Here is a 23,525-nt window from a genome sequence, read left to right as displayed (position 1 = left end):
AGTTCTTTGTATTTCTCTCCATCTACTCTGCCACTATCACAGTCTAGACCTCTCTCTCTCTCGCTTAGGGTCCTGCAGTGGCCTCCCAAGTGGTATTTCTACCTCCAGTCTTTATTACAACTCACTGTCTATACAAATTTGATCATGTTGGTCTCCTCGCTGCTCTCAATTCACTATTGCTCTCACTTCCTTAGTATGGCTTACAGAGCTCTGGCTTCTACATCACCAAATTCATCTCCTACACAACTGTCCACTTTGTATTCTACAGCCTAGACGGCATGAATTTCTTTAAGAAGCTTGAAAACCCAGAGTTTTTTTTTTGACCTCTGGGTTTTTACACATGCTGTTTCTTCAGTCTAGGATATACTTTACTCCCACTCATTTCCTCAGATTAACTCCTATTTTTCCTTTCTACTTGTCCTTTAGGTCTTGCCTTGGGCATCACTTGCCTGCTGAGGCCTCCCTTGACCTTCTAGGTCTGAGTCACGTACTCCTCTTCTTGCATCCTGGGCTGTTTCTCTCAGCACTGATGACTTTGCCCTACAGTTACCTTTTTTTAAAAAAAATTTTGAGAGAGAGAGAGAGAGAGAGAGAGAGAGAGAATATCCCAAGCAGACTCCATACTCAGCACAGAACCCAGTGTGGGGCTTGATTCCATGACCTGAGCCGAAATCAAGAGTGGGACACTCAACTGACTGAGCCACCCAGGTGCCCCTACAGTTAGCTTTTGAATACTTATCTGCCTTCCCTCTAGATAGTATGGGTTATGTCTTATCCATCATTATATGTATACCCAGGGCCTGGTACTTAGTACGTGCCCATTAGTTACTGTCAAATGGACATTATATGAAAGTGGTTCAAGTAATTGAAGACATGCTAATAATATAAAAGATGGAGAATATTAATGTCGGCAGTGAACACTTATTGTTTAAAGACCAAAGGAAAATTTTCGCATAAAATTAGTGTTTACAGTAACTAGAAATAAAAGGAGAGCTTTAAAAGATAAATGAAACTCAAAAAAGTCATAGGAAAAGCTCAGCAATAAGAGCCCATATGTCTTAAGCAAACAATTGTACCCCCATGAAAGCAGCTACTAATACATAAGATGAAAGGAGTTTATTAAAAATTAGCTAGATCTAGGGGCACCTGGGTGGCTCAGTCGTTTAAGTGTCTGACTTTGCCTCAGGTCATGATCTGGTGGTTCATGGGTTCGAGCCCCATGTCAGGCTCTTGCTTCCTGGATTCTGTCTCTCTGCCCCTCCCCCACTCATACTCTGTCTCTGTCTCTCTCTCTCTCAAAAATAAATAAAACATTAAAAAAATTGTTTTAATTAGCTAAATCTAATGTAGTAGTACATACAAGCCACTGAAGTAAAATATTATTTAAAAATTCCAGGGGCACCTGGATGGTTCAGTCGGTTGAGCAACTGACTTCGGCTTAGGTCGTGATCTCACGGTTCATGGGTTTGAGCCCCACGTCAAGCTCTGTGCTGACAGCTCAGAGCCTGGAGCCTGCTTCAGATTTTGTGTCTCTCTCTCTCCCTCTGTTGCTCCCCTGCTCATTCTCTGTCTCTCAAAAATAAATAAACATTTAAAAAAAATTTTTTTTCCGGAAAAAATTATCTCAAATAAAGGAAAAATAACTTGTTTTCATTATATCAGATGAAAAGAACCAAAAAAATTACTCTTAAAGTGAATCAGGAAGAATAGTGATAGAAGTTTCTGTAATCTTTCTAAAGTGTCAGCTTTTATTAGCTAAGTAGAAGGCAACGTGAAAATAGGATTAAAAGGAAATCTACAAGTTGACTTTAAATTGAATGTTACAATAAGCACGGTCTGATCTTATGATAGAAACAAATAACTTAGAATCTGGAGTTAACCCAGAGAAATCAATGATTTGACACAAAGACCAAAGACATGTATGTAGACAAACTACATTTCTGCATAAACTTTAAACTCTCTTCCCATTAATAAATTTAGTGGTTACCTTGCTAATAAAAATGTTCCTAGTATTGGAGGAAAAAAAAATTTTTTTTAATTTTTTTAAGATTTTATTTTTAAGCAATCTCTATACCCAATATGGGACTCAAACTTATAACTCTGAGATCAAGAGTTGCATGCTCTACTGACTGAGCCAGCCAGGAGCCCCGAAAAAATTTTATATATACATGGCAAAGATTTTGTTTTATTATTTTTATTCTTTTAATTTTTATTTATTTTTGAGAGAGAGAGAGAGTTCAAGTAGGGAGGGGGCAGAGAGAGAGGGAGACACAGAATCTGAAGCAGGCTCCAGGCTCTGAGCTGTCAGCACAGAGCCTGACGCGGGGCTCGAACCCACGAACCATGAGATCATGACGTGAGCCAAAGTCAGACACTAACTGACTGAGCCACCCAGGTTCACATGGCAAAGATTTTAAAAATGAACATACTGGGACGCCTGGGTGGCGCAGTCGGTTAAGCGTCCGACTTCAGCCAGGTCACGATCTCGCGGTCCGTGAGTTCGAGCCCCGCATCAGGCTCTGGGCTGATGGCTCGGAGCCTGGAGCCTGTTTCCGATTCTGTGTCTCCCTCTCTCTCTGCCCCTCCCCCGTTCATGCTCTGTCTCTCTCTGTTCCCCCCAAAATAAATAAACGTTGAAAAAAAAAATGAACATACTTAGGGCTGGCAAGGGTATGATAAAATGGGCCCTTTTCCTTGTATGCCACTGGTGAGAAAAATGTTTCTCAAACTTTAATGTACCTACAGATCACCTGGAGACCTTGTTAAAAACGCAGATTCTGATTTAGAATTTGGGATAGGGACTGAGAATCTATATTTCTAATGTGGGCTCTCGAGGCCCATGCTGCTGATCTGAGGGCCAGGTTCATGTAGCAAGGTTTTAGAGCACATAAAACTGGCTTTGCAATGCACATACTCTTTGACCTAATAAACCCAAGAATTTATCCTGTGGAAGCAATCAGAGCAGCTACAGGTAGCTAACCAAGTGTTTATTATGTGTCAGGTGTGGTGCTAAGCCCTTACCTACATTTTCTCATATGGTCCCCACAACACTCTATAAGAGAGGTATAATTGTAATCTTTAGTTTTCAGATGATGAAGCTAAGGCTTTCATAAGGGTTAACTAACTGCCCAAGGTCACACAACTGGTAAATGACTGAGTCAGGGTCTGGAAGGGATCTCTGTTTCCCACCTATGTGCAGTATTGTTTCCCTACCATGTGGACCAGATTAACCTACAAAGACCTGTATTTAACTATTGTGAAACAAACAACATCAGTAACACTAGGAATATACATATATAACCACTACAAATGAGTAGTTTAGAGAGCACTGAACAAGGAAAAATGTTTATGAAACAATATTAAGTGAAAAGAGGACAGTTTGTATAGTGTGATCCCAATTTTGTAAAAACAAAACAAAACAGAAATCCCTCTGTGTCTGTGTCATATATATAAAAGCATAGCAAGAATGTCAAAGGAAAATTAGCAAAATCTCGGCAGTGTTTTTTTGTTTGTTTTAATCATTGAGTGGCTTGGTTATGAGTGATTTCAGTTTTTTTCTTTATACTTTTCTATATTCTCTAAATTTTCTACCATGAACATATATGTTACTTATTTTTTGACCTTTTTAAATGTGAAATATTTCGTATATAGGAAAGAACATATATTCTGAATTTGTATTTGTCATTCCACATTTTTCATTATAGTTTTGCTACAGGTGTTATGTATTCCAAATAAATTATTGCTCAGTTTAATACATCTTTTATCTTCATATAAATTATATTACAGTTTGTATTTTCTTTTGTAGTTTTCTTTCTTTTATTTCCCACTCAACCTCTGTATTCATTTTAACTATTGTTCAATATTCCATTCTGTGAATATGTAACAATGTACCCATTCTTTAATTGGTAGACGTTTGTGTTGTTTACAGTTTTTTCTATTACAGGAATACTAAGAACATTCTTGTTCACACATCCTGTGATACACATGCACAAAGGAATCTCTTAGAGTATGTACCTAGGAAGGGAATTGCTAGGTCATAGGTTGTTCACATTTTCAGCTCTAGTGGTTAATGTGTAATTATTTTCCAAAGAGATTGTAACAATAGAAACTCTTACATACAGTGTTTAACAATTCCCACTGCACACATTTACCAATATTTGGTTACGTATTCTTTCACTAATCATTAGAAAAGACAATGGCCTAAACATGTACCTTATAGGAAAACCAATCTGGGAGTTTTATTGTGTAAACTGTACTTCAGTAATAAACATTATTTGAAAAAAAAGTGTGAGTGTTTCCCGTGATGTGTGATTATTATGTTCTTGCAGGTATGCCAACAGTAGCCTCATAAAGTACATGGAGAAACACAAGGTCAAGCCTGACAGCAAAGTGTTCCTCTTGGTAGGTGCCTCTCTGCCAGATGGGGAAGTTGGGTCCATAGCACAGACCCATCTTATCTCATTCATGGAATTGTCCTAGCTATCCTCCTCTTTCTTTCTTTCTTTTTCTTTCTTTCTTTCTTTCTTTCTTTCTTTCTTTCTTTCTTTCTTTCTTCCTTTCTTTCTTCCTTCCTTCCTTCCTTCCTTCTTTTCTTCCTTCCTTCTTTCTTTTCTTCCTTTCTTTCTTTTCTTTTCTTTCTTTCTTTCTTTCTTTCTTTCTTTCTTTCTTTCTTTCTGAGAGTATATGCATGCATGCACACACACATGCATATGCGTGAGCCCAGAAGGGGCAGAGAATCTTAAGAATCTTAAGCAGGCTCCACACGCAGCAGGGAGCCCCATACAGAGCTTGATCCCACAACCGTGAGATCAGGACCTGAGTTGAAATCAAGACTCTGGAAGCTTACTTAACTGACTGAGCCACCTAGGTGCCCCAAACTGGTGATTTTTCTTTTTAAGTTTATTTATTTATTGGGGGAGGGGGGGTGCAGAGAGAGAGGGAGAGAGACAACCCCAAGCAGGGTCTGAGCAGTCAGTGCAGAGCCCTGTGTGGGGCTTGAACCCATGAACTTCAAGATCATGACCTGAGCCGAAATCAAGAATTGGTCACTCAACAAACTGAGCCCCCCAAGGCACCTCCCACCTTTTTTAAAGTAGGCTCCACACCCAGCATGGTGTTCATGAGGTCATGAGTTCAAGCCCTGAGCTGAGATCAAGAGTCAGATGCTTAACCGACTGAGCCACCCAGGCCCCCCTCCTCCTTTTTAGAAAGAAAATAAATTGGTGGATGCTAAGGCAAAATCAAATATTTTTCTTTTGAGATGTCACTCTTGACTTCCAGACTTAATTTTTTCCAATTTTTCTGATTTATCAGCAGAAAAAAAAAAATGACATACCAAAAGGGCTTTAATGCTAATGATTTCTACCAATTTTACATAAATGTATGTAGTGTGCCAATTGCTCCATACTAATCTGTGGTGAGCTATACGAAATGGCATTTGATATTAATCCTGCTAGACATTAATACAAAAAGTCAAAACATTGATTTATAAACAACTTTTCCATGTGCTATCGATTTCTTATGTGTTACTTTAGCTTCAGAAACTCCTTACTATGGATCCAACCAAGAGAATTACCTCGGAGCAAGCTCTACAGGATCCCTATTTTCAGGAGGACCCCTTGCCAACGTTAGAGTATGTATGCTACATTTTTCGTGTCCTTTGCTCCGGGTTGAGGATGTCAGATGGTGACTAAAGTAAGAGAAGCACTTGTTCCTATAGGGTTACTGAAGTTTTCCATTAATCCTACCTTGGAGAAGAACTTCTGGAGAGAAAGGGACTATATTCTGAAACAGGCAGTGCTCTAGAGAGGCGTGAATGAAAACAGGTGTTTTAGGAATGACCGTCATTCAGTGTTACAGGGAAAACTACAACTGAGAACAGGTGGGATGTTTATAGTCAGGCAGAGGAGTTTAACCCAAATCAGTAGGGAACTGCGAATTTAAAAGTCTGTGCATCCACTGTGCTACCAAAACCCCTGCATTTCCCATCCTTGTTATACCCATATGCTTGTATTTATTAGAGATGTGGCTTTTCTTGAAGAAAAAAAAAGTATTTTCATTGTTGAGGCAATTACAAATTCAGTTATTTTTTAGTACTAATTAAGTTTGTGTGGAGAAACCTCTGCATCATATACGTCAACTAATGGCAGTTAAGATTTATTATTGAAAGCGGTAATTAGTATAAGACTTAGACAACAAATTCTTGTTTTGTTTTGTTTTGTTTTGTTTTGTTTTGTTTTTAAGTTTTAGAGAGAGAGTGCACAAGTCGGGGAGAGGGGCAGAGGCAGAGAGAGAGAGAGAGAGAGAGAGAGAGAGAGAGGAAGAATGTTAAGCAGGCTCCATGGTCAGTGTGGAGCCAGACTCAGGGCTCTATCCCGTGACACTGGGATCAGGACCCGAGCTGAAATCAAGAGTCTGACGTTCAACCGACTGTGCCACCCAGATACCCCCCAAAATTCTTTTTTTATTTGCTTAAATTGTCTTGGGAGACATTCAGCAAACAGTAGCTATTGACGAAGAGTAGGCAATATGTTAAGGAAAAAAAAGTGGAATTTTAAATTAACAAGGTCAATGATACTGTGGATTTTAGGTCCTGATATGTATTCTTTTTTAAAAAAAATGATTTTTTAGTGTGTTTGCTGGCTGCCAGATTCCATACCCCAAACGAGAATTCCTTAATGAAGATGAACCTGAAGAGAAAGGCGACAAGGTATAAGCTACACGGTACACTTCTATTTCCAGGGAGTAAGGGAGGCAAAAAGACAATTTAGGGAAGTACAGTTTAATGATTCCTATGTATTTGGCTGCCTTCTATTTTAATTATGTGCTTACTTTATTGTAGATGTACTTTGCAATTTGAAATATCATGAGTTTACAGATGAATGAACTTCTGATTTGTTTTATAGCCTATTTTATTCCCCGATCCTTAATGGTTGTGTTTTGTTTGTTCAGTGTCATCACCATGGCTTGATTCAGGCTTCCTTCAAAGCACCATTCTGTTCTTTGCTCATATCCCTCCACTCTTCCAAAATCATGATCGAGAAGACTATTAACAGCAGTTTTATTTATTTATTTGTTAAGGTTTATTCATTTATTTGGGGGGAGAGCGCCCAAGTAAGCAGGGGAGGGGCAGAGAGAGGGAGACAGAGAAATCCCAAACTGGCTCGGCCTACTTAACGCTCACTGCGCAGAGCGGGAGGCAGGGTTTGATCTCACCAACCCTGAGATCATGATCTGAGCCAAAACCAAGAGTGGGAGGCCTAACACGAAGCTACCCAGGCACCCACAGCTGTTTTAATGAATGCAGAACTCTCTCCTGTGTGCCCTGTGTGCTCTGCAGTGGGATGTCTGTGGCTGATGTGGAGGACCACTGTGCAATGTAAATGAACTTTACAGAATGAATCCCGTTCAGGACTCAGTGCTCTGACCTTTGGGGATGCTGTATTCCCGCCTCCCCGCCCACCCCCCCGCCACGGTCTGCTTCCTTCTCTGGTCTTGGCAGTCACTTTGGTGTCCCCCGTAGGTCGCTCCCCAGGTTGGCGGGCCGTCGCGGGTGTCCATCAAGTAAATGACAGCAGTGGCCTGTTGGTTTAGTACCATACCAAGTTTGCCTTTTTTCTTTTTCTTTTTCTTACAAGAACCAGCAGCAGCAGCAGAACCAACATCAGCAGCCCGCAGCTCCCCCGCAGCAGGCAGCAGCGCCCCCGCAGGCGCCCCCGCCGCAGCAGAACAGCACCCAGACCAACGGGACCGCGGGCGGGGCCGGGGCGGGCGCCGGGGGTGCGGGAGCCGGGCTGCAGCACAGTCAGGACTCGGGCCTCAATCAGGTGCCTCCGAACAAGAAGCCCCGCCTCGCGCCCTCGGGCGCCAACTCCGGCGGGCCCGTTATGCCGGCAGATTATCAGGTACTGCGCTGAATTTGTTCTTGTTCACGCTCAAACAAGAAATGGGAAGTGGATTTTGTAATAGATCCTCTTAGCATTAAGTAGTACTTAACTCCAGAGTTTCACTGCGCAAATGGTACAATCCTGTTTCTAGGACGTGACATGAAAATGAGGGTTTGGGTCGTATTTCATGTAACTGGAGAACATTTCATTTCTTGACTTGCTTCTCCTGCCATCCTGAGGAGAGAGGGTGAGACAGGCCTCTTCCTCCTCAAAGAAAATTTCTCATTTTCCCCTTCCAGCTGTCAGTCAGGTTGGGGTCAGAAAAAGAGAACTAGACAAGCAATTGGAAGAGAGACAACAGTAAGAGGAAGATTTATTTTCGACAACAGGAAGAGAAAGATTTGCTGCCACTGAGAGGAAATAGGAAGTAGCATAAACACAGAAAGGGATTAAGATTGCGACTTCTCAGAAATCAGTGTTAAATCTCACTAGAAGCATTTTTGAGAGTAGAAGATACTTTTTATTATTAAGATAAAAAAAAAAACTACAGCTGTCTAAATGTGGTATCTCTCTTGATGGGATGGGGGCCGCCAGATGTGGGACCCCCATGTGATGGAAACTGGTGTGGTGAAAGAACAAAGGAGGTAGAAGTTTATTGGATACACCTCCAGGGAGCAGCAGCCTGGACCACAGGGGAGAGACTGTCTGCCCCAGGCAGTGGGTATTGAGTACAGAGCAGTAGGCAGGACAGCCTGGAGGCACTGGGTGGGGGCTGTTTTGTTTTGCTTTGTTTTTGAGAAAGAGGACTGCCAGCTAGGGGGGAGGGGTGGAGAGGAACATGGTGGGGGGGGGGGGGCAAGAGAGTGAGAGAGCATCAGGAGCGAATTTTAAGCAGGCTCCATGCCTAGGAAGGGGGCCATCATGGGGCTCAGTCTTCCGACTGTGAGATCATGACTTGAGCCGAAATCAAGAGTGGGACAGCTTAACCGACTGAGCCACTCAGGTGCCCCTGGGGGGCTGTTTTAAAAAGGGGAAGATGAGGAGGTATGGATGGGGGTGTAAGGAATTCTCCCTTTTTTTGGTAACCTGCCTGGTTGTACATAGCCCATTGGTCACTTGTGGCCTATGGATATTTTGAGGTGGGTCGTCTGATGGGCCTGTCTATATTCATCCAGGGGGTTGCTGTGGCCCCTCTTGCCTTGATGAGTTTCCATTGCTCAAGGCTGATGTCTAAAAGCGGCCTCTGTACATTGTACTGCTAATTTGGGAAATTAAAGGGGAAAAAAGTGTAAGGATTAGTATTTGGGGAGAGAGGTAAAAATACCTGTGATAAGCATAGGGAATCTTGCACACACACACAAAAACACCCAAAATTTCAAGGATAGTAACCAGCTAAGATCTAAGAAGTTGGGGGGGGGGGCAGGGCTTACACATAAAAAAAAAAGATTTAGAACCTCGGGGTACTAGTGGAAGGGGGGATGGAGATAATAGAAAACAAAACCACTGGCAAGGGAGCCAAAAACTCACTGATAAGGAACTGAAATCAAGAGAAACATTAACAAGAAAGACATAATAAAGAGCTGCCTAAACTGGCTTTACATTTTGAATACATCTCTACAAACTCATGTGTTTTCACACAACCACTTCCCTGAAATCTTCTCTTGGAAGAGTCCCTGCAAGCAGAGAAGTACATAATGGCACTTTCATTGGTTCCACTTGTTGAAAATCAAAATCTGAAAGAGTAAATTCGAAGACCACGGTCCTCTCAGGAATTTTGGAAGCAAGGTTTCCAGAATCTTGAGGGGGCTAACTATTGTTAGGAAAAGGTCATTTATTATTGTCTAGTAAAACCGTGGTCATGAGACCCTTCAGATGTGTATCAGGGGGCCATATGCTTGGAGGATGATGGCTAACATATATCTTGGGGAGTAGAGATAAAAGAAGTTTCCGAAGGAATTTTTATGTGTTAAAGTAGCTCACAGGATCCGGGAGGTTGGGATAATGTTAAGCCAAGAATGCCTTTTTTTCCTTAGCAAAGTATTAACATCCGGCAGCTGAGTTCCTAGAGGAAGGTCACTTTGCCAGTCTCAAGGACTTGTCAATGGGTTATATGTAGGTTGTAAGGAAATTAATTTTTTTTTTTTTTGCCTTTGTTTCCCAAATTATTCCCCCCTGAACAATTCTGACCCTTAAATCTTCATGGTTGCTGAGGGTGAAAGTCTTGTCTTCTAACTTCTTCCTGATGAATAGGGGCATAGAGATGTCCCTGCCTAGGGATCAACATAGGTCAGTTGGGGACTTATATATACAGAAGTTACGAAAGGCCCAAGGGAGACTGCATGTATGGATCTTCTCAAGCGGAAAGGATCATCTTTCGACTTGAAGTTATACCACTGAAGGAGTCTCGACACCATGTGGAAAGGGAAAAAACATGGCAAAAAAACAGTAAATCATGTTTAGAAACACACACACAAAAAGAAGCCCAAATAAGAGTCCTTTGCTAGTTGACAAAAATTCTCTTCTAGTCCACGAGTTTAACCAATCATTAAAGGAAAGAGAGGAATCAGGACACCTAAGTGGCTCAGTCGGTTAAGCATCTGATTTCACCTCAGGTCATGATCGCATGGTTGGCGAGTTCAAGCCTGCTTCGGGCTCTGTGCTGACAGTGTAGAGCCTGGAGCCTGCTTCAGATTCTGTGTCTGCCTCTCTCTCTGTTCCTCCCCTGCTTGTGCTCTGTCTCTATCTCTCAAAAATAAATAAACATTGAAAAAACAATTTTTTTTTTAAAAGAAAGAGAGGAATCTTCTAAAGCACCAATTGAGTATTCATGTCAGTTAGAAATGCAGAAATATTTTGTGGTAATCTGGAATGTGTACACAGCGTTCTGTTTTTATGATAGCACAAGTTCTACCTTGTGCAGCAGTTAAAACATCTAATGCCATTCTGTTTTGTAAAACTGCTTTACGCATCTGTGTTACTTCAATATTTAATAGAGAAATGCTATTGTGAGTGCCTTTGAGGGCTGTGACCCTAAATTAAGAGCTTCCATGTGCCAAACGACATCCTCCAGTCCTAAAGAGGGAATAAAGATGGATGCTGGGTGGTCATCCCAATGAAACACAGAATGTGTCCACTGTTGTTTTAAATTTGGAAGGTCAGCTGAGTTGGTAATGGTTTTAATGCACCAGTGCATCCGAGCAAAACCCAAAGTACAGCAGTCTGTCAAGCCTGGGGGAAGCCATGGACACAAGTTAGAGCCACATAGCCATTGGGTCTCCTTAAGAGCCAGCCATCTAATCCTGGGCCTCCTTGAACTGCAGTTAGGATAGCAAGGACTTCGTGGTTTTAGAGAGCCACCTTCCCACAGGATTGTAGATGCCAGGCCGAATGTAAATAGTAATTAATTTTTAAGGTCTAAGCTATTTGCTGAGTTATTTGGGCAATAAAAGACGATCTGTTGTCACTTTGTAGGAACCAAAGGAGTCCAAATCTAGGGACAACTTCTCTTCACAAAGTTTTTGTCATTTTGGTGGCCTTATTACCCAAATGAGTAGCCTGGTGTAAACCCTGTATTACCTTCCATTGGTTATTTTTGGATATAAAGATTTTTGCCTCATTATTAATAAACCAGTCCTGTGCATTTTTTGAATATCCTCATTCCTGGGCTATGTGGATTTCTTGGTCTGAATAGACTGGAATTATGGATTTTACTGGAGTTAAGACTTGTATAAGACTTAATATTTGTTTATTTTGTGCTGCCTGCTTGACTGCATGGTCTGCTAAATTGTTCCCTTTAGATGCTAAGGTCATATCCTTTTGATGTCCTTTGAGGTGAATGACAGCTACCTCTGAAGAGTAATACTTTGGGGCCCATATTTGATTGGGGAAGTATGGCTTCATAATAACCCCCTTTCCTTCCAAATTGCTTCATGTGCTTGTAGCACCAGAACAGCATATTTGGAGTCAATATAAATGTTAATTTTTAGGCCTTTGGCCAATCGTAAAGCATGAGTGAGTGCTATTAACTCTGCTTTTTGGGGAAGATGTATTTGCTTGGAGGGCTTTGGCCTCAACAATCTGAGTTAGATGACTATAGCGTACCTAACTTTTCTTATCCCCTTTTCTATGAAACTATTGCCACCAGTAAGCTAACTGTCTTTTGCATTTTCAATAGGGGAGTCTCTTAAGTCTGATCAGCTAGAATAAACAAGATCAATAATCTTTGAGCAGTCATGTTTTAACATGGAAGTATGATGGTCAGGCCCAGGCATAAGAGTAGCTGGGCTTAAAATTTGACAGGTTTTAAACATTATTTCAGGTGTACCTTAAGCGTAGTCTGTTATTCAATAAGTTGGCCTCCTGTCATCCATTGGTGGCCTTTGGTCTCTAAAACACTCTGTACCTGATATGGGATCATTACTGTCAAGGACTGGCCTATGTAGTAAATTTTGAGGCCTCTTCTACCAGGAGGGCTAGTAGAAAGAAGAATTTTGCAATTTTACATCAATAGAGGTAGTTCCTGGAACAAATATGGTTAAGGGATAAAACCATCAAGAAGCCCTCTTTGTTTGATGTCTAGCCTTAAATAACATCCTAATTACAAGGAATCGCTGGCAAATGGAAGATTTGTCTCAGGGAATAAGGGCATTCCCAAGTGCATCATCTAATTCAGTCATAGGGAAAGTGGGTCCATCCATTATTTCCACAAGTCCATAGTTAACTCCACGGAGTGGGGTACACTGGGGCTTTTATGGAGTGATTTTCTCATCCCATCCACACAGAATTGGTCAAGGTAATAGTTAAGTTATACAATTGTTAGGGAATTCATCCTGTTTTTCCAGCTGTTTAAATAATCATATACACATGGGGTCCTGTTATTATCCCCACAGAATAATAAGCACAAAGATTGTCTATACATGAATGACTGTGGCAATTTCTCTGAAGTTTACCTCAAGTTGTCTAGCTTAGACAAACAACAAACATTTGCAAAGACAATCAGAACTAGAATTTAACATCCACATAATTTTTCTCTCTAAAATCACCCTTATTTCCAGAGATAGCCAAATTAAGACTAATTTGGTCATAAAACAGTTCCAATTTTAACCAACTTGGCCTAATTATTTACATAAGGTCAGCAAGGATAGTGACATAGATCTTTTAAAATCTTGTTTTGCTGGAAACTTTTATAAGGAATCTTGATTGAACTTTTAGTAGTCCCTCTAGGCCAGAAGCTGAGCCAAATATTTGCCATCAGACATGCCTACAATACCTGTAGAATTGGGTGAATCCCTCTTCCCAAAGTCCCCAAAGCATCCTGAGGTTCCTGCACCTGCCAGAAAGTGACTTTTTTTTTACTCACCTGGTAAAGCCGCTGGGAACTCTGTAAGCAAGGTATCGGGCCAGCATTTCTAATGGACTCTGTTGGCTCCATTCCTTAGAGCTGTCTGGTCATATCTGAGTCTCTGCATGCATCTCTCAAATATGACATTCCAGTCAAGGCCTTGGTAAAATAACCAATGTTTCCATTGGTGTCCTATTGCAAGGAGAACAGATTCTTATTAAACTTACATAAATAACTATGATTGCCATGAAAGAAGGAATACTTACTGAGGCCTTTTGAATTTCAGAGGGTTCAGGTAGAGAGAAAAGTTAAATGCTTCACTTTGGTCACAAATGAATAGTTTCTCCCATTTCTATAAGTCATAGATATTTTAAGAGAAGGTTTTCTTAACCTGGAAGAGCAAACATTAGAGAACCAGCAATGTTTCAAACAAGAGTCACAATACTGTAATCATCTTTGGTTCATTTAGTGCCATGTTATTAATTCTTGTTCACTTTGAATGCAGCTTTTTAGTACTGGAAATTCGTACCCATTTCAGTTTTGATCTTAAAGATATCAAATACCTGTATTCATCAAAAAATAATCTTTTTATGAATCTCCTTGAAGGTAAAACTCATTTTGCAAGAGCATCAGAACAATAACTATAAATGACAAAAAAACTAGAAATGGACACTGTTAACGATCTGATAGGAGAGCTCATTATGATGCAATTGACAAAGAATACAGTTATTTCTGTGATACATAACACTTCAGTAATTAGAATATTGAGTGACGACCTTATATCAGAACAGTAACATACCAAATAAACCTAATTAGTCAGAGACTTAATTAGCCAGATACTTCGTTTAGGATTTAAATTTTGGGGAAGTTTGTTAAAACCTAGAAAGTTTTAACGCACACGTCTAAATAGGATTACAGCTCATCAAAGACCTGATAAAGACAAAACATAGAAACTGGTTTTTCTGGGCAAAGGAAAAACAACTTTATTTACACTTTCTTATCAAGAGCAGACCAACTTCCAAGAAAACTTTGTCTTTTTAACAGAGAGAAAGCAGACTTTCAATCTTATACCAGTGTGCTTTTAAAAATCCATTCATTTCAGCCTTAGTCCTGACCATGCATAAAATTTCTTTCCAAAGATTTCCCTTCACAAACCTTGTACAACTTTCCTTTGCATTCACATTTTATCCCAAGCCATTTCTTTGCAAACAACCAGTCTCATTTAGGACAAAATTACCTTCTTTTACCTTCAACAAAAATGTATTTCCATTCCTTATATCTTTCTTACACATACAGCGTTGCTGCCCTTATTTCCATCAGTCTTAATTACATTTAGCAAAATTTTAACTCTTAAAAACCTTAGTCTCCAATGAAAACTAAGTAGTAACCAATTGTAGACTGTTACACCAGAATTCTTTAGATGGCAAATTTATGGATACTTTTAAATACACAGCATGTTTTCCAACAGACCCAAATATCCTTAGTTTCTCTACAATAAAAAGTCAAAAGTGCAAACCTATGTTCAGTAACCAGTGCTTTAGCACTTTATCCTATTTGGGAAAGACCTAGATGTCCAATGAATTCAATCCCATTTATCATCCAAGCAAAACTTTAACGTTTTAGGTTACCAAAGACTTTGAAAGCTGTCTTAACAATTACCCATGAAAACTTTGAGACAGACAAAATTAACCATCATTCTAAGTCATCTTTTTGCTAACAAATTGCAACAGAGCTAACATGAGCTTATTTTACCTTAGTAAACCTTAGTAGAATAAAAGTTTCGTATTTAATACTGGTAACTCTAAAGACATGTCCATTTTAATTAAACAACAAACTTAAATTAGTTTAAATACCAAATTTATGTTCTACTTAAAGTCAATTTTTACTTGGGGCACCTGTGGGGAAATCTGAAGTGGGTGGTCCAAGGGGGTACTCTTTGCTTCTTGACAGTAAGGATAAAAGGAGGGGCCAACGGTGCCTGAGTCACCGAGGATGGTATAGGAACCAGTTATACAGGCCGCACCCAAGGTGGTGCAGAAACAGGAGCAGGGGGAGGCAAAAGAGGTGAGGTGCTACCAGACGACAGAGAAAGAGGGTTCCTGGTTGTAAACCTGGTCAGCTTGGACAGATGAGCAGACGCCATGTTTTTTTCCACCAATGTAGAAATATGCAGTCCAAGTCTGAACTTCCCTGAAGAAGACAGGGAGTTTCCCTGAAACAAAGGGAGTTGAGGCAGCTGCTTGAGAATATTCCTTAATGTCCCTGTCCTGAGCTAGACTAACCACAGTTGGCTCCAGTTATAGCCATTAACCCAGGAAATGAATGAGGAAGAAGCCCCCACATCTTTTAGGAGGAGGGACAATGAGAGAGAGTCAGCATCCCCTTCATTAGGGATGGCCTTTGTTTCCTTCAGCAATTTGGGTTCTATTAGCAGGAACCCTATTTAGATACTTATCATCCAGTATATCAGTAGGGAATTTATTGGCCTGGTTAAATGAGCAAACAAGCTCTGCAAAGAGGCCCTTAGTCCAGGTGCTGATTAGAGCCATGATGGCCTGGACCTAGGGTACCTCTATCCATTTACCCTGTTTTCCTGCAAAAGAGATCTGATAGATCATACTGAAGCCATGCCTTGTTACAGGGTAACAGGAGATCATTCCTTTCTTAAATTTTGCAATACAAACTAGTCCCAGTGGGTTAAAAGGTATTCATTCCAAGGGAAGAATCCTTGGTAACTGAAGAGAGAAGAAGGTCTATATCCAAGAAAATCCACCCTGATTCCTGGGTGGCATCCCATGTGCAGGATATGTCAGAGATTCCTGGTGTCAAAGCCACCTGGAGAGTTCCTCAAATAAAATAGCTATGATCACTGCCCTGCTGTAAAGGCCCTGTAGGAGGGAGGCTAGCATACTCCTGCTTCCCCATCACATTCTAGACTGTGAAATGGGTGCCAGCATATGGACTGAGGTGCTGTGCCATGCCTTGTCTTGCCATGCTATCTACGCCTTGCTGTGCTGTGAAGGGCATGAAGACTGGGCCTTGCCTTGCCATTCTGTGAAGGCCAGGCTGTGCCTTGCCTTGCCATGAAGAACCCACTGTTTTTAACCCATGGAAAACACTAGAAAACTTTCACAAAGAGAAATTCCCCAATTTTGTAGTTTAAGTAGTTAGTAGAAGACATTGACAGAAAACAGTAAAGATAGAAATCCATCAGAGGGCGCCTGGGTGGCTCAGTCGGTTAAGCGTCCTACTTCAGCTCAGGTCATGATCTCGGGGTTCACGAGTTTGAGCCCCGTGTCAGGCTCTGTGCTGACAGGCTCTGTGCCCCTCTGTCTGTCTCTCTCTCTCAAAAATAAATAAACATTTTTTAAAAAGGGTTTTTTTTAAAAGAAATCCATCATGGTCTAAGTGACATCCCAACACATGTAGTCTTTACAGCCGGCTTCCCTAGGAAACAGTCCCAGTTGGGTTTTAATTAAATTGGGTACTGCTCTCAGCTGGCTCCAAGTGAAGGTCTTCTGGCCAGAAGCAGCTAGACCAGGGATGTCAAGGGGATCTGGTTAGACCAATGAGAAGTCTTAAGATCAGCAACCATGCTAGTGACTTAGGTGGCTGTCCCGTGCCCAAGACAGATAGGAATAAAGGGAGGACATCAAGTTTCTGAGTCTCATTATCATTTCGTCCATGATACTAACTTTCATCCAAAAGGTAGGCTTTCTCCTTCCCATAGAGTAGTAGCCACAGAGGATTGCAGCCTGAGCAATCAACATGAAAGTTTTCCAATAAGACCATATTCCCTGAAAAGCCCCTGAAATGAGAGTAAAGGAAGAGAAAAGGAAGTACTTACCCAAGTACTTGGTGCCAAGTTTGCACCGAGGCTTGGCGTCCAGATGCGAAAACCCAGGCCCCACATTGGGCACCAAAATGATGTGGAAATGTTGGGGTTTGGAGTGAATGGTCAAGAAAGAATTCTTGAGCAGTCTTTAGTTCAAAAAGGTGGTTTTATTAAAGCACAGGGACAGGACCTGTGGGTACAAAGAGTTGCACTGGGGTTGTGATGGGTGAATGATTGTATACTTTCAAGTTGGGAGGGGGTTACGGTTAGCATAAGTCCCTAAGGAATTTGGAAGCAAGATTTTCAGGACCTTGAGCGGGCTAACTATTGTTAGGAAAAGGTCATTTACTAGTGTCTAGTAAAACCTTAGTCAGGAGACCCTTCAGATGTATACCAGGGGGCCATATGCTTGGAGGATGATGGCTAACATATATCTTGGGGAGTAGAGATAAAGGAAGTTTCCAAAGGCATTTTTATATGTTAAAGTAGCTCACAGGATCCTAGAGGTTGGGATAATGTTAAGCTAAGGTTGCCTTTTGCCCTTAGCAAAGTGTTAACATCCAGGCAGCTGAGTTCCTAGAGTAAGGTCACTCTGCCTGTCTCAAGGACTTGTCAGTGGGCTGTAGGTTGTAGGGAAATTTACTTTTTTCTTTTACCTTTGTTTCCCACATCATGTTTGGCAGCCTTTGCACACTGAGTTGGGGGACCCTGCTGATTTGTCCTTCCTTAAATCCATAGTGCCACCTCAAGGTCATTTACATTTTTTACTCCAAGTAATAATTTTATTAGTAAGATCTTTTCCACTTTGCTCATGGAAAGAACCAGCGTTCTGAGCTTAGTTAAGGACACGGGCTCCAGCTATGCTTACCTTTAACTAGACCCCATGTTCCTATTCTATAGATGAATTCTTCCTTTTGCATAATTTTTCATATTTGCCCTTGGCGCCATGAAGGTAAATGTTCCATTTAAGGTAATAACAAGACATTGAATTGAAATACATTTGTCTCTGCTTTCCGTGAAGGGCATTTTCATGTACGAACATTTTTTTTTATTATAAATATTACCTGAAATTTATAAAACCCACTTATTGCCGCCACATCCTGCCCAACCTGCCTTGCTTTGTCATGTTGGCGATTGCCACTCCAGCCTCTACCTCTGAAAATTCTCTTCTCTAGAAATGACTTCTTGATCATAGCATTGTTATTTATAATGAGAAAATTAACAGCATATCAGTATGCACTATGAATCCTAATGCAGTGTGCCAAATTGATCATTCTCGTTTGCAAATCTCAGTTTTACAGAGAATAGGCAGAGTTCGTATAAAGAACAGTGGGTCAGCACAGGTTTCCCCTCTGCCTTTCTCTTGCCAGTGCGGCTCACGTCCCAAAGAAATCCAGCCAAACTTCATGCCTGCCAGAACATGTTACAGTGAGGGCACCCTGTCGTTTCAAAGAAGCGAAACATATTAAGGAGCTCAAGTTAGCTGTCAGCTGCCGTGGATGGGAACCAGGGGCCTCAGAAAATGGCTCCTGTGCCCATCCTATTGTGATTAAGTCCTGAGCCGGTGATTCCCTTTTCCTTCTCCTTCCCCCAGCACTCCAGTTCTCGCCTGAATTACCAAAGCAGCGTTCAGGGATCCTCCCAGTCCCAGAGCACACTCGGCTACTCCTCCTCGTCCCAGCAAAGCGCGCAGTACCACCCGACTCACCAGGGCCACCGCTACTGACCGCCGCGGCCCAGGGCACAGACCCCAGCAATATGATGTCCGCATGGAAAGCAACCAAAAATGCAGACGATGCTGCCGTTTAAAACTCACCCACTTGGGCCGAAGACTACATACTGAGCATTTTGCAGGACGGACGGACGTCTCTTCTTTACTGACTTAAAGAAGATTTTTGTGAAGTTTCCCCGACACCCTTTCCCTGCATGTGTTCCATTGTGACTTTGATACAGCGTCTGATCTAATCCCAGCACTTAACTTCTGTAACCTTCAGCATTTTTTGGAAGGATTTCCTGGTGCACCTTTCTCATGCTGTAGCAATCACTATGATTTATCTTTTCAAAGCTCTTTTAATAGGATTTTAATGTTTTAGAAACAAGACTCCAGTGGTGTATAGTTTTCTACTTCATGAACTGATCTAGCAACACAGGTAAAAATGCACCTTTTAAAGCACTACGTTGTTTTCACAGAATATGACTGTTTTGCTCATGGAAGTCTTAAACAGAAACTGTTACTGTCCCAAAGTACTTTGCTGTTATGTTTTTATTTATCTAGTTTCAGGGAAGGTCTAAGAAAAGACACACAGTGGGACAGAGGGAACCTACAACCAAAAACAGCCTAGATCTTCGCAGTTACTATGCTTTATGCTCTGAAGAACTGAATTGTGTGGTAATTTTGACATAATCAATCATCCATATGGAACGTAGTTCCCAGAATCACCTTATTCTGAAGAGTGTTCAGTAAGAATTCTAATTTAATCTTCATGTAGCTAAGTCTGCCTTGAAAAAGGGCTTCAAGAGCTTCGATGAAATACAGCCCTCTGGTGCCCCACACCAGAAAGTGGAAGAGAGTATTAACTGCACTAGGGTTTCTTTAAGGAGTAATGTTGATCAAAGGATGATGTATCGTTTACCTTTGAAGGAAAAGCTTTGAGTGTGTATTGTACATAAAGTTGGCTTCTCTAAAGAACTGTTGGTTTCTTCGCATCTGGGCCAGCTTGAGTCACTTCCTTACATAATCAAGAGTACTCAAATAGAAGCCTGCAAAATTAATTTGCAAATTAATCTGCTTTTAAAATTAAGAGCAGTTGTTCTCCATTCATATTTGCATTAGCCATAGAGTGACTATTTTTAAAGCATGTTAAGAATTTAGGTTTTATTCATGTTTGAAGTATGTATTATGTATGCATAATTTTGCTGTTGTTACTGAGACTTAATTCTATCAAGAATCTTTTCATTGCACTGAATGCTTTCTTTGCCCCTAGGAGAAAACTTAATAATTGTGCCTAAAAAACTATGGGCAGATAGTATACACGACTATACGAGATAAAGTGCATATTTGCATTTCCATGATCTATGAATTAGAGGCTGAGTTCTTTAGCCAGTGAAAGGACCGCCTCACCCCCCAGAGTCACAGGAAATATAGAGTCTTAGAGCTCCCATTGTAATGTAAGGGGCAAGAAATTTGTGTTCTTCTGAATGCTACTAGCAGCACTAGCCCTGTTTTAAACGTTTTCTTGAGCTAGAAGAAATAGCCGATTGTTGTATATGCAAGTTATATGCATTTTTTAAACGATTCTTTGTGAACTTATCTACCTGGTAATGATACTCTGGGTCCATATACAAGTAAAGTAAGATTTTAGACAGAAGCCAGTATACATTTTGCACTATTGATGTGATACTGTAGCCAGCAAGGACCTTACTGATCTCAGCATAATAATGCTTATTAATAATAAAAGCTGTATAGTGACACTCATCAAACATTGAAGATGAAACAGTTGACATACTGCATTGGAAGGAATTTCTAGTTGTCTCTCTGATAATTCACCCCTTCCATTTTTGTTTGTTTGTTTGTTTGTTTTAAGGAGAAGTTAATAGCCCTCCGCATAATGTAGCTACCTGTATATAGTTCTGTCCTGTGCCCTGAAGCCTCACTGTCCAGAGTTATTGGTCATCAGATGCTCACTGCACCCTCACCATGTGCCCAATGCCATGCTGGGTGGAAGCCACAAAGGGCAAGACATACTTCCTGTCCTTAAGGAACTTATGATCCATTCCATGACAGAAAGTTCTCCGGGGATGATAGGAATGGCTTATGAGTGTGAAGGTCCTTTTGTTTACTTCTAAACTCACTTGGATAGAGTTATTATTCCAAATTCTGCTGTGTAATAAACTGTTACCAAGAGGTGTTCGTCTACCTCTGAGAAAGCCAGCGATGAAATAGCACAACAGGCATTACTTTAGGTTTGAAATGTTCACAGCAGCCTTTCAACAACAATGGGGTGGACCTTATAGGCAGAACGCACTCCTTAAGCGGTTGTAGGAAATTAAATGAAAGCAGAAGCCCTGTTGCTGCCCTAAGGGGGCCCTTACATTTAACAAGAGAAAAGCCCAAATAAAATATGTGCATGGACCAAAATACCATGCCCCTTGATACTTTATAAGCAACTTTGATATACAGTTCTTGTGATATGTGTTTGTATAATCACAGGACTACCCTGCTTTCCTTGCATATAGCTAATTTTATTGTCAGAACTGATAGGCAAACCGTGAGGGGATTTCATCAGTTTTTCCTAATACACAGTGTTCTCCAAGATACAGCCAGGTATCCCCGTTCCTCTGGTCACTGTGCTCATACTGGCCCTTTTCTTCTTGTTCTTGCCTTGGAGTTGGCGATGCCCACTGGTGCCCATTACCCTTGAAACAGTCGTGGTTCATGATTTCCTTTTCCCTGTAAAGGGGAACAAAGCCTTTAACATATGTATGGACCCTAAACTGGGACCTCGGGGGAGATCTGTGAAGCTTTTTGACGTTAAAATTTACCTCTGTGGTCCCCAAGTGACCTCATTCCAGAAAACTTATTACTGTCATGTTCCCTGAGGATGCAGGGGGAGGGGGACATCCCTCAGCCCATGAGAACACCCAAACCAAGAAAGGTTATTGAAAGGAAAAAAGGAGGGGCACCTGGGTGGCTTAGTCGGTTAAGCGCCTGACTTCTCACAGTTCCGTGAGTAGTTCAAGCCCCACGCCACACTCCAGACTGACAGCTCAGAGCCTGGAGCCTGCTTCAGATTCTGTCTCCCTCTCCCTCTGCCCCTTCCCCACTGGCGCTCTGTCTTTCTGTCTCTCAAAAATGAATAAACATTTTAAAAAATTAGGAAGGAAGGAATAAAAGTGAAGGTTTTCTGCCCTCCATATTCAAATCAGTTTTCGAATTAGCTTTCTGGTGAGAAGTGTGTTTGGGATACAGTGATTCTAGAAGTTTCAGGACAGCTGAGCTCAAGGGTAAGGGAGTCTGGCGGCAGGGCTGTTACTATGAGCTGAAGCAATCCTTGTGACGAAAGTGGATCCTGCAGTAACATACAAAAGCCAAGGACCTGTATATTTTTATATCTGTGTGGTTTTAAAATTTTAGTACTTAGAACTTTGGTCTTCTGCACTACTCTTTTGCTCTTATAAACATAATTTACATGTAAGAATGGAAAGGGACAATATTTGCCTCCATGTTCCCTGCCTCATCCCCAGGGAAGCAACTGCTGGTTGTATGCCTCTAAAACGATGCTGTTTTCTCTGCTAAGGGTAAAAGAAAAAAAATGTTGGATGATAAGATTTGCAGCTTAATCTGCTTTGAATAAAACCATGGAGCAGAAACTATACGATGAAGGAAGAATTCTATGAAAATTGCAAATCCTAAACTCTGTGGCGATATCTTTCTAGGGAGCGGAGAAAGGCAGTGAAATGGCAGGTAGCCTAAAGGAGGCTTGAAGGATTCAAATATAAGTAATGTTTTATATCAAACATAGCAGTTTAGGCCCCCGTAATCTTCAAGAGTAGTCACAGATGTCATAAAACAAAGTTCATTGTTTTAGGATTTTTTAAAAATGTGTTGTACCTAAGGCCATACTTACTCTTCTATGCGATCACTGCAAAGGAGTGATATGTATGTATTATATGAAAAAAAAAATCCTTAATGCACTGTTATCTCCTAAATATTTAGTAAATTAATACTATTTAATTTTTTTAAAGACTTGTCTGTGTAGACACTAAAAGTATTACACAAAATCTGGACTGAAGATGTCCTTTTTAACAACAATTTAAAGTACTTTTTATATATGTTATGTAGTATATACCCTTTCTAAACTGCCTAGTTTGTAATTCTCATAATTCCTACTTGTGAAGTGTACCTGTCTTTGTCTCTCTTTTCAGTCCATTTCTGCACGCACCCCTCTTTCTACGATTATAGAGATGACTGTGTATATGCTTTACACTCTGCTGCAAGGTGCACGCTCAGAGCCGGCTGCGCTCCGGTGGGGCGTGTTCCATGGGGTGCAGGAGGGCAACCGCTTTGGAGCTGAGTGTTTCCCGCTTTTGAGTTGTCCTGACATCCTTCTTGAAATGACTGTTAAAACTAAAATAAATTACATTGCATTTATTTTATATTCTTGGTTGTAATAAAATTTAATTGACTTTGTTTCTATGTGGATTTTTTTTAAGTACAGAAAAAACTCCTGTTAATAAGTTGTGGCGTTAAAATTGTATCTGTGCACCTAGAAGCTTTTCAGATGACAATTGTCCTGCGGAGATGCAGTCTCCTTGTGAGTTGCAATATGTTATTTTATTCAGGATGCTTATGATGTCACAAACCACAGACGGCAATGCTTACAGATACCTCAGAAGCAAAGCAATAGTTTTGAAAACATTTCTAAGGAAAACATCCTTTCTAGAAAAAAATGAAAATTAGAAT

General features: G+C 40.9%; 1 protein-coding gene across 5 annotated transcripts in view; it reads left to right on the top strand.

Moving 5' to 3' along the window:
- CDK19 (cyclin dependent kinase 19) overlaps positions 1-23,252 on the top strand; it is a 192,783-nt gene extending 169,531 nt beyond the window's left edge. For all 5 annotated transcript variants that reach the window (XM_047859495.1, XM_047859491.1, XM_047859493.1 and 2 more), the window contains 5 exons: positions 4,329-4,401; positions 5,535-5,632; positions 6,631-6,709; positions 7,638-7,904; positions 18,657-23,252. In XM_047859495.1, the coding sequence (XP_047715451.1) occupies positions 4,329-4,401; positions 5,535-5,632; positions 6,631-6,709; positions 7,638-7,904; positions 18,657-18,788 (649 nt within the window). In that variant the 3' untranslated portion in view covers positions 18,789-23,252. The remainder of the gene's footprint in view (positions 1-4,328; positions 4,402-5,534; positions 5,633-6,630; positions 6,710-7,637; positions 7,905-18,656) is intronic.
- Positions 23,253-23,525: the final 273 nt, after the last annotated feature.

The sequence above is a fragment of the Prionailurus viverrinus genome, chromosome B2, assembly GCF_022837055.1.
Source record: "Prionailurus viverrinus isolate Anna chromosome B2, UM_Priviv_1.0, whole genome shotgun sequence".
NCBI classification, from domain to species: domain Eukaryota; kingdom Metazoa; phylum Chordata; class Mammalia; order Carnivora; family Felidae; genus Prionailurus; species Prionailurus viverrinus.
The sequence above is the reverse complement of the archived record's forward strand: the minus strand, read 5'-3'. Positions and strand labels throughout refer to the sequence as shown.